This window comes from Dipodomys spectabilis, unplaced genomic scaffold (assembly GCF_019054845.1).
Source record: "Dipodomys spectabilis isolate Male_0828 unplaced genomic scaffold, ASM1905484v1 ptg000118l, whole genome shotgun sequence".
NCBI lineage: Eukaryota > Metazoa > Chordata > Mammalia > Rodentia > Heteromyidae > Dipodomys > Dipodomys spectabilis.
Genome location: NW_024870795.1, coordinates 1,062,794 through 1,075,270, shown reverse-complemented (window position 1 = coordinate 1,075,270; position 12,477 = coordinate 1,062,794). Strand labels below are relative to the sequence as shown.

The following is a 12,477-nucleotide window of genomic DNA, read 5'->3' as shown; positions in this document are numbered from 1 at the left end:
GACAGTGAGCAGTTCCCTTTCCCATAGGTTACACCTCCTTCTCACCCTCCGCCATGCTATATAATCTCTCTCTGCCTTTAGTTGCAGCTGGTACAGCTACACCCTACTCTAGAGGGGCCCAGCAGTTTGACTCTCCCAAATAAACTCCTTTCTGCCTCTTACAGGCATGAGCCACCAGTGTCTGGCTAGGATGTCTTTTCTTTTATAAACTGTGAGGTAAAATTGAGTTCTTAAGTGCCCTTGATTAAAAACAATAATAAGCCCTATCGCTTAATCCTTTCTTCTTTATATTTTTCTTTCTCTCTTTCCTTCCGTCCTTCCTTCTCCTCTCCCTTTCTTTCTCTTTCTTTCATTCTCTCTCTCCACAGTGCACCTGATGAGCCCACAGCCTCATAGGTGCTAAGCCAGTGTTCGACCACTGAGCTCCTCACACTTCAGCCACTAGAGCCCTCTTCCTGTTCTGTGAACCCCAGAAGCCATCATCCCTACATCCACATCAAGGCGGGCAATAAGAGTCTTGTTTTAAGCTGCCAGGAACCTCACAGTTTCTTTTTCAAAGACACTGAAAGTTAGAGAGGGTGGCCTGAGGCCACACAGGGAGAGAAGCCAGAATAAGTATTTGAACATTACCCTCTCTGATCTGAAGCCCGAACTGGCATTCCTGCCTACTATCTGACCCCCAGCCTGGCTCAAGGGACCTCAAAATTCAAGGAAATGAACCCAAGAGAAGACTTGGAGCTCATGCAAGAAACCTGCCCTGCATTTACTGTCCCTTTCTCTGCCTCTAAAGCAATGCAGGTAACCAGGTTTCATGCCAATGGCAAAGACAGACAGAGAGATTCAGACAATTCCCTGCAGCAAGAAGAAATGCCTGTGTGCTTTTTAGTAGCTTCAAGATTTAATTTTATTTATTATCAACATAGCAGATCTATGGAGTCAATTTTGCTTTTACTGGAAGAAACATTCCCTGGAGAGCTATGTTGGTAAATGTATCGAAGAAAATAAACATTAAATCCCATCCAGAGCTGGAAAGAGAATTCCCTTCCTCAACTCACAAGGCTGAGCTCACAGACATCTAGTGACTCTGAATTTGGCCACATCCTGGACCAGAGACACCGTTCTGGAGCAGGAAATGTAGTCTGGGCTCCTCCCAGCTGGACAGAGCTAGGAGGAAGATTTAAGGCCCACTGCTGGAGGCAGCTGTGAGGGGCCTGCAGATAGCAATAACCTGATGTAAGAGAAGCGGGGTCAGGAACAAGTTCACTCAGAGCCACTAGAAGCAGAAGATGTTGGGGAAATACTGATAATAAGGGTTGTAGCTCCACAGATTTCTCTTCAGGCAGTAGACAAAGTTCCGGTCACAGGTGCAGAGCTTTGCTGGACAGAAGGTCCCTCGATCTGCAAAAGAAACATGGAATACAGGAGGAAGGGGAAGGTTCATTGTCCAAAGCCAAGTCCGAGGATGGGGCCAGAGTCTGCATCTACGCAGTCTCCCCAGCCCCAGGTGGGGGAACTGTCTACTGTAAGCAGGACACACTGCCACTGCCCCATGGGAGCCTTCAGTCCCAGGAGACTAGAGCCTGTCCTTTGGGAGTTTTCAGCCCCTACTTGGAGAAACTGAGGCTCCTAGAGGGGGATCTATTCCTAGGCTTAGCTGCAAACTCAGAGGACCTGGGTTTGAACCCAGTCATCAACTGGTGATTCTTTGAGCTTCAGTCTCTCCATGTGCAAAATTAGAGACTAGCCAGGCACTGGTGGCTCATGCCTATCATGCTAGCTACTAAGGAAGCCGGGATCTGAGGATTGCGGTTCAAAGCCAGCACCGGCAAGAAAGCCTATGAGACTCTTATCTCTAACTAACTACTCTCCCCCCCACCCTCAACAAAAAAAAAAGCTGGAAGTAGAGCTGTGGCTTAAGTGGTAGAATGCTAGCCTTAAGCAAAGAAGCTCAGGGAAATGTTGAGACCCTGTTCAAGTTCCAGGAGCAAAGAAAACAAAATAATGGGGGAGCCAGGTGCCTGTAGTTCATGCCTATGATCCTAGTTATTCAGGAGGCTGAGATCTAAGGATCACAGTTCAATGCCAGCTCGGGCAGAAAAGTCCATGAGACTCTTATCTCCAATAAACTACTCAGAAAAAGTTGGAAGTGGCACTGTGGCTCAAGTGGTAGAGCTTTAGCCTTGAGCACAAAGAGGCTCAGGGATAGCACACAGGCCCTGAGTTCAAGCCCCAGGACAGGCAAAAAAGAAAAAAAAGCAATGGAGGAGATTGTGCCCACTCCACAGGGGTTTTGTTTGGTGGCAGGGAGCTGGGAGATGAAGTATAAAGGAGTCTGCACCGCCTCTAGCGCCTAGTGAATGCTGAGTCTTAAGACATGCCAGCCCTCCTCCAGAAGTCTCAAATGGGCCCTGTCTTTTATCCACACTCTACCTCCCAAGACAGACTGGCTGGCATTCCAAGTAGCTGAACACTGAGACATGAGAGATCCTGGCCCAATGGGAAGCCCAGCCTTACCACAGGTGACAAGGCCCCATGCGAATCTGTATTTGTATGACTGTGTCCGGATGTTACAGCCTTCCTCCTCCAGCCGCCCGTAACACTGATCATGTACCCAACAGCACCTGCCAAAGCAAGAGATTGGGGTCCTGAATGGAGGGACTCCCTCTGCCTCCCATCCCTGTGAAGGAGTACAAGATCAAGATGTACATCTCAGGCCAAAACAAAATTAGAGCCAAGCTGGGCTCCAGAGGCTCATGCCTATAATCCTGGCTACTCTGGAGGCTGAGCTCTGAGGCCAGCCCAAACAAGAAAGTCTATGAGGCGCTTATCTCTAATGAATGATTACAAAGCCAGAAGTAGAGCTGTGGCTCCAGTGGTAGAACACTAACCTTGAGTGAAAAAGCTAAGAGACAGCACCCAGGCCTTGAGTTCAAGCCTCAGTACAAATATACACACACACACACACACACACACACACACACACACACACACACAGTCACAGTCAGGAGATAATCAAGGGGAGGGATGGTACCTGCCTGCCTGAAGTAAGGATTAGGGCAAGGATTTTCTTCTTATCCTACACACACCCTGTGCTTTGTACAGCTTGCTTGTATGTAAAATCTACTGGGGAAAAGTTTCTCTTTAACATGCTTGAAGACTTCAGCAATTGAGACAAGATGCCCTGCATAGCACGTTGCCTAGCAACCAACCTCCCTCTCCTCTCATGAGCTGATGCTCATGACCAATGAACTGCTTTGCATCCAAGCAGCTTATGTAACTACCTCTTCTGCAAATAAAAACATCCCCATGAGCACATCTGTAGTTTGCTGCGGTTATTGGTCTGCTCTTACCAAATCAATGTCATTATTCTTTGGAGATTATATATTATTTAGGCTGCCATCCTTAACAGGTACAAAAATTCAATCCTGTCCCTTTAGCATATTCTATGCTAGTATGTGTGTGTGTGTGTGTGTGTGTGTGTGTGTGTGTGTGTGTGTGTGTGTGTATGTGTGTACCAGTACTGGGGCTTGATTTCAGGGCCTCATGCCTTTGCTTGGCTTTCGCTCATGGCTGGCGCTCTACCAGTTACCTGGAGATACAAGTCAACAGTAATACTCAGTAGACACTATGTTGAAAATGAACTTTAAATTTGAGGGGGAGGGGAGTCAAGGATGAGAGGAAGTGGGAAAAATGAGAGAGGGGGTAACACTGTTCAAAAAGAAATATACTCCTTACTTATGTAACTGTACATCACCTTTACAATACTTTTTTGTCTCATGTACATTTTTGTCTGGGCTTGCTTAGACTCTTGGTCCAAAGACTTCAGCCTTCTGGGTAACTAGGATTACAGGTATGAGCCACCAGTATCAGTGTCCAGCTTCTTCCTTCTTTTTGATGACTGATAGTTTCAGGAATTCTGGTCAGGTATTCTGTAGGATATCTCACTTAGGATTTTTTTTTTCTTTTATGGTCATGGGACTTGAACTCAGGGTCTTGATGCTGTTCTTGAGCTCTTTTGCTCAAAGCTAGAGCTCTACCACTTTCAGCCACAGTGCCATTTCTTGTTTTCTGGTGGTTAATTGGAGATAAGTCTCACAGACTTTCCTGCCTGGACTGGCTTTGAACCATGTTCCTCAAATCTCAGTCCCCTGAGTAGCTAGGAATTACAGGCATGAGCCACCAGAAACCTGCCACTAGGAATTTTGTTTGTTTCTTTTTTATGCTAAGACTGAAATTATAGTTGACTTATTTTGCTGTTCTGATTTGTTGCTCTTGGGGTCTTTTTTTCCTGCTAGCCCCTCTTAGTTAACAGGGTAAACATGTATGTGTTTATATTAACCCACACACATTTACATATCTCTAGATAGTTCTCTGTGTGAATGTCTACATCCATATTAAGCCGGACAGCCTACTGATGTCTCTTCCTGTAACCTGTCACCATGGAGACCATTCTATACTCCCCCACCCCTTGCTTATCTGTAAACCCCCACTCCAGCAGTGGGAAACTTGGCTCCAACAACCTGCCATCCATTTACTTAGCTAAGGCTTTCCATTGTCCATGTATGCTGGCATCATAATTGTTGTTAAAAAAAAGACTGAGTTTTCACAAGAATGATATCTTAGTCTCTTGCTCTTTCTTCTAGACCTGTAACACTTCCCAATCAAGAGACAGGATCTAGGTCCCCTCTTTCCTTCTTTTCTTTCTCTTTGGATGCATGATAACTGTACTTATTCATGGGGAATAATATGGCACTAAGCATATTCTATGCTATTATCCAATAATACAATTAGGGTACTTTGCATATCTGTTACTTCAAACATTCATTATTCTTTTCTTTGTGGTGGGACTACTAGAAATCCTCTCTTATAGCTCTTTTGAAATGTTTATGTTATTAAGTATGGTCAACCTGCTGTGTAATAGAAAAACAGATCTTATTCCTTCTGTCTAATTTGTAACTTTGCACCTATTGAGTAATTTCAGTGTCTTCCTCCTTAAAGCCTTTGTGACTGCCCCAACTAATAGGTCAGTATAAATGACACTGGAATTTCTGAGGTTGAAGATAAAAATGCCACTCTCTTCTGTATTGCAGTTTGGGAGCATTCTGTTTAGAATCAAAGAGCAGCCATGCTGTGAGGAAGCACAAGCATCCTTGCAGAGGCCTCATTGAGAAGAGTGTGGCTCCCCCACCTGCCAGCTAGAGACATGAGCCATCCACAGGGTGAATCATTCAGTCCCAGTAGAGTGCCCAGGCTGTAACAGAGCAGAGTAGAGAGAGCCATCCACACACACAAGCCTTTCTCAGATGGCAGATTTGTTAGCAAACTAAAGAGCTGTGGTTTCTTCAAGCCACAGTATTAAGACCCTTTTGTTATGCTGAAACAAAGCAGAAACACCTTAAGTTGCTAAGATCCTGGGACTGTTTGTGAGCTGCCTAACATAGCTTAGTCAGCCAGTTAACTTCTCTGAATTTCAATTTTCTCTTTCTTCCTTTCTTCCTTCCTTCCCTTTCTTCCTTCCTTCCCTTTCTTTCTTCCTTCTTTCTTTCTTGCTTTCTTTCTTTCTTTCTTTCTTTCTTTCTTCCTTCCTTCCTTCCTTCCTTCCTACCTTTCTTTTTTTGTCAGTTGGGGGCCCGAACTCTGGGCCTGGGTGCCGTCCCTCAGCTCTTCAGCTCAAGAATAGTGCTCTACCACTTGAGCCACAATGCCACTTTGGGCTTATGTGGTGCTGAGGAATCGAACCCAGGGCCTCATGCATGCAAGGCAAGCACTCTACCACTGAGACATCTTCCCAGCCCCTGAGTTTCAATTTTCATAATATCTCTGAGCTTCAATTTTTTAAGTATAGCCTCAGCTAGGCTCTAGTTGCTCATGCGTGTAATCCCAACTACTCAGGAGGCTAAAATCTGAGGCTCTCTGTTCAAAGCCAGCCTGGGCAGGAAAGTCTGTGAGACTTTTATCTTATCTCCAATTAAGCACCAACCAGAAGTGAAGCTGTAGTTCAAGTGGTAGAATTCTAGCTTTTAGCATAAAAGGCTAAGGGACAAAGCCTAGGCCCTGAGTTCAAACTGCAGTACCAGAACATACACACAAAAATGCTGCCTCAATATTCATCTTGCAAACACATATGGAATGGGATGTGATGTTTGTGCAGTGGTGACATCTCCTCACCAGTCAGTGCCATCCTTAGGGGTCCCTCGGCCACCCCAGCCACAGTAGCAGCCATAAAAGCCATAAGCCTTCAGAGCATCCTTTCCAGTCACTTTCTCAATCATGGACTTCAGGTCAAGCAAATCTCCGGGCACAGCAGGCACAGCTGAAAGACACCCCAGATTCCCAAACATGAGCCCACTCCCCAGCCTCTCCTGCCCTTTCTCCCACACTCTTTCATTCTCCCAAGCCAGTGAGGGCAACCAGCATAGAGATGTGGGTAAGAGTGTGGACTTAAAGGAGTGGACCTGAGTTTGGCCAACTGGCCCTGACACTAATCTCAAGTCATGTTATCCATGTGGAGCAGACAGAGAGAGCTTCTTGTCTCTCCTGGCAATCCCCCCACCTTCCTTCCCACCTCATTGCTTAACATAACACTGAATGCTATGCCTTAGAAAATAAGGAATAGAAAGTTGGAACGACTGGGGTCTTTAAGTACCACTGAAACCAACTCCTTCTTGCAAACTGGAAAGATCTTGAAAAGGTAGGGTCAGGTGTTCTATTTTTTATCTTGTTGTATGTCCTTATTGTATCTGTCTACCTACCTATCTATATCTGTTCATATATGTTTATTTATATATTTACTGGGGCTGGAACTCAAGATCCAGACTCTGTCCCTTAGCTTTTCCACTCAAGGCTGGTACTCTTCCACTTGTACCACACTTCCATTTCCAGCTTTTTGGCGATTCATTGGAGATAACAGGATGCCAGATTTGTCTACCTAGGTTGGCTTTGAACTGTAATCCTCAGATCTCAGTCTCTTCAGTAGCTAGAATTCTAGATGTAAGTCACCAGTGTCTGGCTTCTGTTTTTCTTTTTTTTTTTTTTTTGTCGGTCGTGGGGCTTGAACTCTGGGCCTGGGCGCTGTCCCTCAGCTCTTCAGCTCAAGGCAAGCGCTCTACCACTTGAGCTACAGCGCCACTTCTGGTTTTCTGGTGGATTATTGGAGATAAGAGTCCCACGGTCTCTCCTGCCCGGGCTGGCTTTGAACCGCGATCCTCAGATCTCAGCCTCCTGAGTAGCTAGGATTACAGGCGTGAGCCACCAGTGCCCGGCTGTTTTTCTTTATTATTTCTTTTTTTGTTTGTTTGTTTGCATGGGGGGGGAAGGCACGGATATCTGTCTGCCCTGTTCACAACCTTCTCCTCCCTTCCACAGCAGCACCCTAAGTCAGAGAGGGAACACGGGCTTGGGGAAAGCAAGGCCCTCACTGGCATCTTACATCTGTGTTGGAAGTGCAGAGCCAAGATTTAAGCACTGGTCTCTCATCTCGAAGATCAGGTGTCCTTCCCCCACTACCCATCATTCCCATGGGGATGGAGGTCATTCCGAGTTCATGGGATCAGTACTTACTACAAGCCAAGAACCAAGCCAGTGTAAGGATGCCCCTCATCTCTGGGTCTCTGGAAAAGAGAACACATCCCATGACTTGTCTCTCAGCTGTTGTCTTCAAGGCCCATCCTGATCTCCTCGCGCCCCCACCCCCACCCCCCTGCCACCTGGCTCCCCGCTTGGCCTACTCACTGATTCTCTCCCTCATGCGGAGCAGTAGGTGCCCCATCCCAACCAGAAAGATGAGGCAAAAGCTTCCAGAAAGGGGCTTGGAAGGTGGCTCAGTGGTAGAGTGCTTGCCTTGCATGCATGAGGCCCTGGGTTCGATTCCTCAGCACCACATAAGCAGAAAAAGCCAGAAGTGGCGCTGTGGCTCAAGTGGTGGAGAACTAGCCTTGAGCTGAAGAGCTGAGGGACAGGGCCCAGGCCCAGAGTTTAAGCCCCACAACTGGCACACACATACACACACACACACACACACACACACACACACACACACAAAAGCTTCCAGAAAGAACCAGCAGCTGTGCTCAAGAATAAGTGGACCTTAGGTGTTTATCCCAGCTTGTCAGGTATCATTAGCTCTATTTGCCAGTGGGAAAACCTGAGCTCAGAAAGCTGAAAGAGCTTTCCAGAAGCCCAACAAACTAGTAGACAGAGGGATTCAGCCCCAGAATGTGTGCCCCTCCCTGTCCCACATAGCCTTCCCCTGAGGGACAAATGAATTCTCCAAATCTAGGGAGTTCAGTTCCTTCCAGGACTCTATCTTCCAATGCTGCCTTCCTTCAGATCCATCTCGCTGCAGGGTTGTGTGCTTGAAAGGGCCTTAAGACAGGAAATTCCATGTGTCCCCTGGCCACTGCCCCATTCCAATTCGTCCTTTCAGAGGCTCCTTACCAGCAGCTGCCTGCTTCTCCCCTAAGGACCACAAAGGTAGATCCAGGCTGCTCACCTGCTGTGATCTGCCAGGATTTTCCCTTCAGTGCCACATTGTGTACAAGTCCCCAGGTTGAAGGGTCATCATGTCAATTCTCTGCCTGAGCCCCTGGCACCACCCAAGGCCTGGTGTCCAAACACACAGCTTCAGACTCCCAGGGCCACTGGACATTCAGCCTGGCCTCTGTCCAGCAGAGCCAGTGAGTTCCAAGAACATTCCTGAGGGTTCCCGTTAACCTCCAGCCTGTGCTCCCAGGGCTCTGAGCAGCCAGGTACAATGGCCCTAGACCCCACCTTCCATACAAGTCTTTCTCTCTTGCATCCTGGAGCTGCCAACAAGGTGGAGATGGTAACTACCACTCACCCTAAGCACCTCTGATGAGCCAGGCACCATCCATAGACCTTCAAAACCATCAATGATTATGGCAGGTAGAGTGTTAAACCTATCCATCCCACAAATGGCTATTTGTTGAATGAATGAATGAGTGAGTGAATGAATGAATAAGCTACTGATCTTACAGATTCCAGAAATTAAAGCTTGGAGAGGTGAAATTAATTTCCCAAAGGTTTAGCCCAACAATGAATATTCTCCTTTGACAGACTTTATTCAGCTACCACTGAGCAACCCTTGCACATTAAATATGTCTTTACTTTCTATCTTTTGATAGTATGGAATTTGAACTCAGAGCTTTGTTAGGCAAGTGCTCTCCCACTTGAGCCATGTGCCCAGCACCTTTATGCTTTGCTCATTTTTCAGGTAGGGTCTCTTATTTTTCCCCCAGGGCTGGCCTTCAGCCCACCTATGCCATGTAGCTGACTTATTGGTGGACATGAAGTCTCACTAACTTTTTGCTGAGGTTGGCCTTCTATCATAATCCTCCAATCTCCCCCTCCTGAGTAGCTAGAATTACAGTTGTGAGCCACCATGTTGGGCCTTTTACTTGCTTTTGTGATGCTTTGATATTTTCTGTTTCTTCCTAAGTTAACAGAGGCTGCCCTATGGCTCCATTAGCTAATTTCTGGAGACTGTAATGACTCCTTTGGGAGCAGGCATTTTGTGTGAAAATCAATCTACCAATCCCACTTCTGCTCTAACCCTCACAGTCCCGCTAGGGTCTCCTACCCCAAATCACCCCAGGCAAGATCCAGATAAGGAGAAAAGTCTGGAGCCACTCCCCCTAGCCCAGCTTGAAGGCGTCGACATGACACAAAGTAGCTAGCCCTACACCACCTGCCTACCACAATCTTCCATCTCCCCACACCCTGCTGTGCTTTTCATTCAGAGATCCCAACTCAAGCTCTGGGCCTTTCTGCTGCTTCTCCTGTCTTCAGTGCACATTAGCACTCTCCCTTGCATCCATAAGGGGATACTACAGGCCTTCTCTGGGGAACTGTGAGTAACAAGTGTTTTTGATCCGTTGTCCTCATCATACCTAAATAAACCATCACCCAAGGGCATCTCAGAGTTCCCTCAGACTGCCAAGGTCAGCACATCAGAAGGCCCTACAGAGGAGTCTGGAAGAGGAAGGCAGGTTTCTCAGAGGCAGCAGTAGAGACCTAACCCAGACCATCTCCGGAGCCCAAAGGCCGGTCGCCAGGAGAAGGAGGGAAGGATGTGGCACTGTCTATTTTTATCAAATGACCAGGGAACCCCACCGCAAGATAATTTCAGAGTGGAGTCAGGCTGCATAATGAGAGGTGGAGAGCACAGAGGTGGATTAATGGAAGCACAGGCTTGGAAGGGGCCCCCTCCCCTGAGGGACAGTCTTCCACATCCACCTATGGGAGCCCCCTGCTCCCAGGAACCCCCTGGGTTCACAATCTCTGGCTGGAAAGGAGGAGCAACTGAGGCCCCCAGGACATAAGAGCCACCAAGAGGCTGTCCCTCCCTTGGCCCTGCCCCACCCTCTCCCCCCTCCTCCTCCTCCCACCTTGTCTTGAGGGGCCAGGGGCCCCCTCTCACAGCCTTTCCCTGGACCCTGCCTCCCTGTACCCTTCCTGAGCAAAAGCAGTCCCAAGAATGAGAGTCTCACCAGTGAGCCCCTCTCTGTCCTCAGGCCTGGAGAAGGGGCAGTGCTGGGCCAGCCTGGTTTATAAGGGCAACTGTGCCCGCCTCCCACACTCCTGCCTGGGCTGGCTCCAAGATTCCTGGTTAACTCACACAGAAATCTGAAGCTCCCCTCCAGACACCCCTGGGGATTCTCCCCCACCCCCACCCCCGAGCCACCACCCCTCTCTCTGCCCTGAGGCAGCTAGCTCACAGTTCTGGGACTCTAAGATGGGGTCTGGCTTCCCACCACACATGGTCCAGGGCCATAGACCAAGCACTTCCTCTCTATCACAGAAAGTCTTTGTCCCCAGCCCCTGGATCCTTGTGGTTTTCCCAGTTCACAGTCACTGCTTTTCTTTCATTCTAACTCTTTTAGCCTCAACCAAGGGACAGTGATGGCAGCTCAGTGCCCCACCACCACCCCGTCCACTTCCTGTCCCTGCTAACTCACAACCCCAGCTTTCTCTGGAGATGCAACAGAACATCGCTTTCCAAGTCCCAGGTGGTGCCTCCCCCTCTGTTACCTGACTATAGAATTCCTGTGTTTTCTTCTCTCTGGGAACAAGGGAGGCATCAGGTTTGCCGATAAAGTAGTGCAAGTTTGTAGTCTGGTCACGTAGGAGCTGTGTGGCCCTGGACAAGTCACAACATTCCTCTGTGTCTTCATGTGAAGCATGAAGCAATGACTTCCCCCTGCAGCCCAGAGGCTCTAGCTAGAGGCACAGCTAAAACCCAGGCACATCAAATAATGTCAGGAAGGTAATGAAGGAAAGCTCAGGGGGTCACATCACAGACTCTATGTCGCTCCAAATCCTTCAAATCCTACCTTCCCCAATATTGGCTGACAGTTGATGTTTTTACAATTAAATGAGTGAATGCATGCGCTAGACTTAGGGCAGTGACAAATGCATGATAACACTAATAAATAGTGACAGCAAACCTTCTGAAATGTTCTCTCAGGACATAATCAGCTGTAATTATTCTCCCTTCCACACTCTTTTTTTTTGCTGTTCCTGGGGCTTGAACTCAGGGATTAGGTGCTGTCCCTGAGCCTCTTTGTGCTCAAGGCTAGCATGCTACCACTTGAGCCACAGGACCACTTCTGGCTTTTTCAAAGTAGATTATTGGAGATAAGAACCTCCCAGACTTTTCTGCCTGGCTGGCTTCAACTGCATACTTCTGCTAATCTCCAGCTTCTGTTTCTTTGAGAAGCCTCTCCCCACCGCCCTGGTCCGATGAAGAGAGGGGATCCATGACTGGTTCTCTAGCTAGGACCTGCCCTCTCAGCTTCTGAAGAACCCAGCAATTCCACCCAAGGCAAAAGTTATTTATTGAATGTCTACGACCTGCCAGGCACTGCTGGGGAAGCAGATGGTAAAGCCTGAAGCAGCATGGCCAGCAAGGACTGTGAGATAAATCCTGGCCTACATTTTCCTTCTCCTTCTTGACCAGTTCCCATCTCCATCCTCACCCCGCCACCCCAAACCAGCCAAAACCCAGACAAAAAGGGAAAAAACCAGGAATTCACTGGCCTCAAATGACCTCCATCTCTAGCTTTCGTTTTCCTTTAGAAATGGAACTTTCGTTCCCCCCCAAAATGAACTTGCTGTCCAGAGACCTCTGTCCACGCGTAACCCTTTCATGTCCTGGCTCCTTCTATGGCCCTGAGCCTGTTCTCGGGGACTCCTTGAGGCCCACATGGCCTGCTCATGGGGTTCACCCGCAAGCTGTCAGAGTGCTCCACTCCAAGGACTCTTCCTCTTCCTCCTCCTCCTCCTCCCCCAGCTTCTCCCTCCAGCCTTCATAAGACCCATGCCAGCCTGGCCTAGAGAGGCATGCTACAGGTATTGTGTCAACTTGCTTTTCCTGGGAACTGCCTTCAGGAGAGTCTGTCTGTCTGTCTAGCCTCTACAAGTGTAGTGTTCATTTTTCCAGGGATCTACCTTCTGGAG

At 48.1% G+C, this 12,477-nt stretch overlaps 1 protein-coding gene across 1 annotated transcript; it reads right to left on the bottom strand.

Moving 5' to 3' along the window:
* Positions 1-886: 886 nt before the first annotated feature.
* On the bottom strand, positions 887-11,130 carry Pla2g5 (phospholipase A2 group V). Its single transcript, XM_042688714.1, has 5 exons — positions 11,050-11,130; positions 7,561-7,610; positions 6,169-6,313; positions 2,515-2,621; positions 887-1,398 (listed from the first exon to the last, which is right to left on the bottom strand). The coding sequence occupies exons 1-5, from the start codon at positions 11,097-11,099 to the stop codon at positions 1,274-1,276; spliced, it is 477 nt and encodes a 158-aa protein (XP_042544648.1). The 5' UTR covers positions 11,100-11,130; the 3' UTR covers positions 887-1,273.
* Between the last annotated feature and the right edge of the window lie 1,347 nt (positions 11,131-12,477).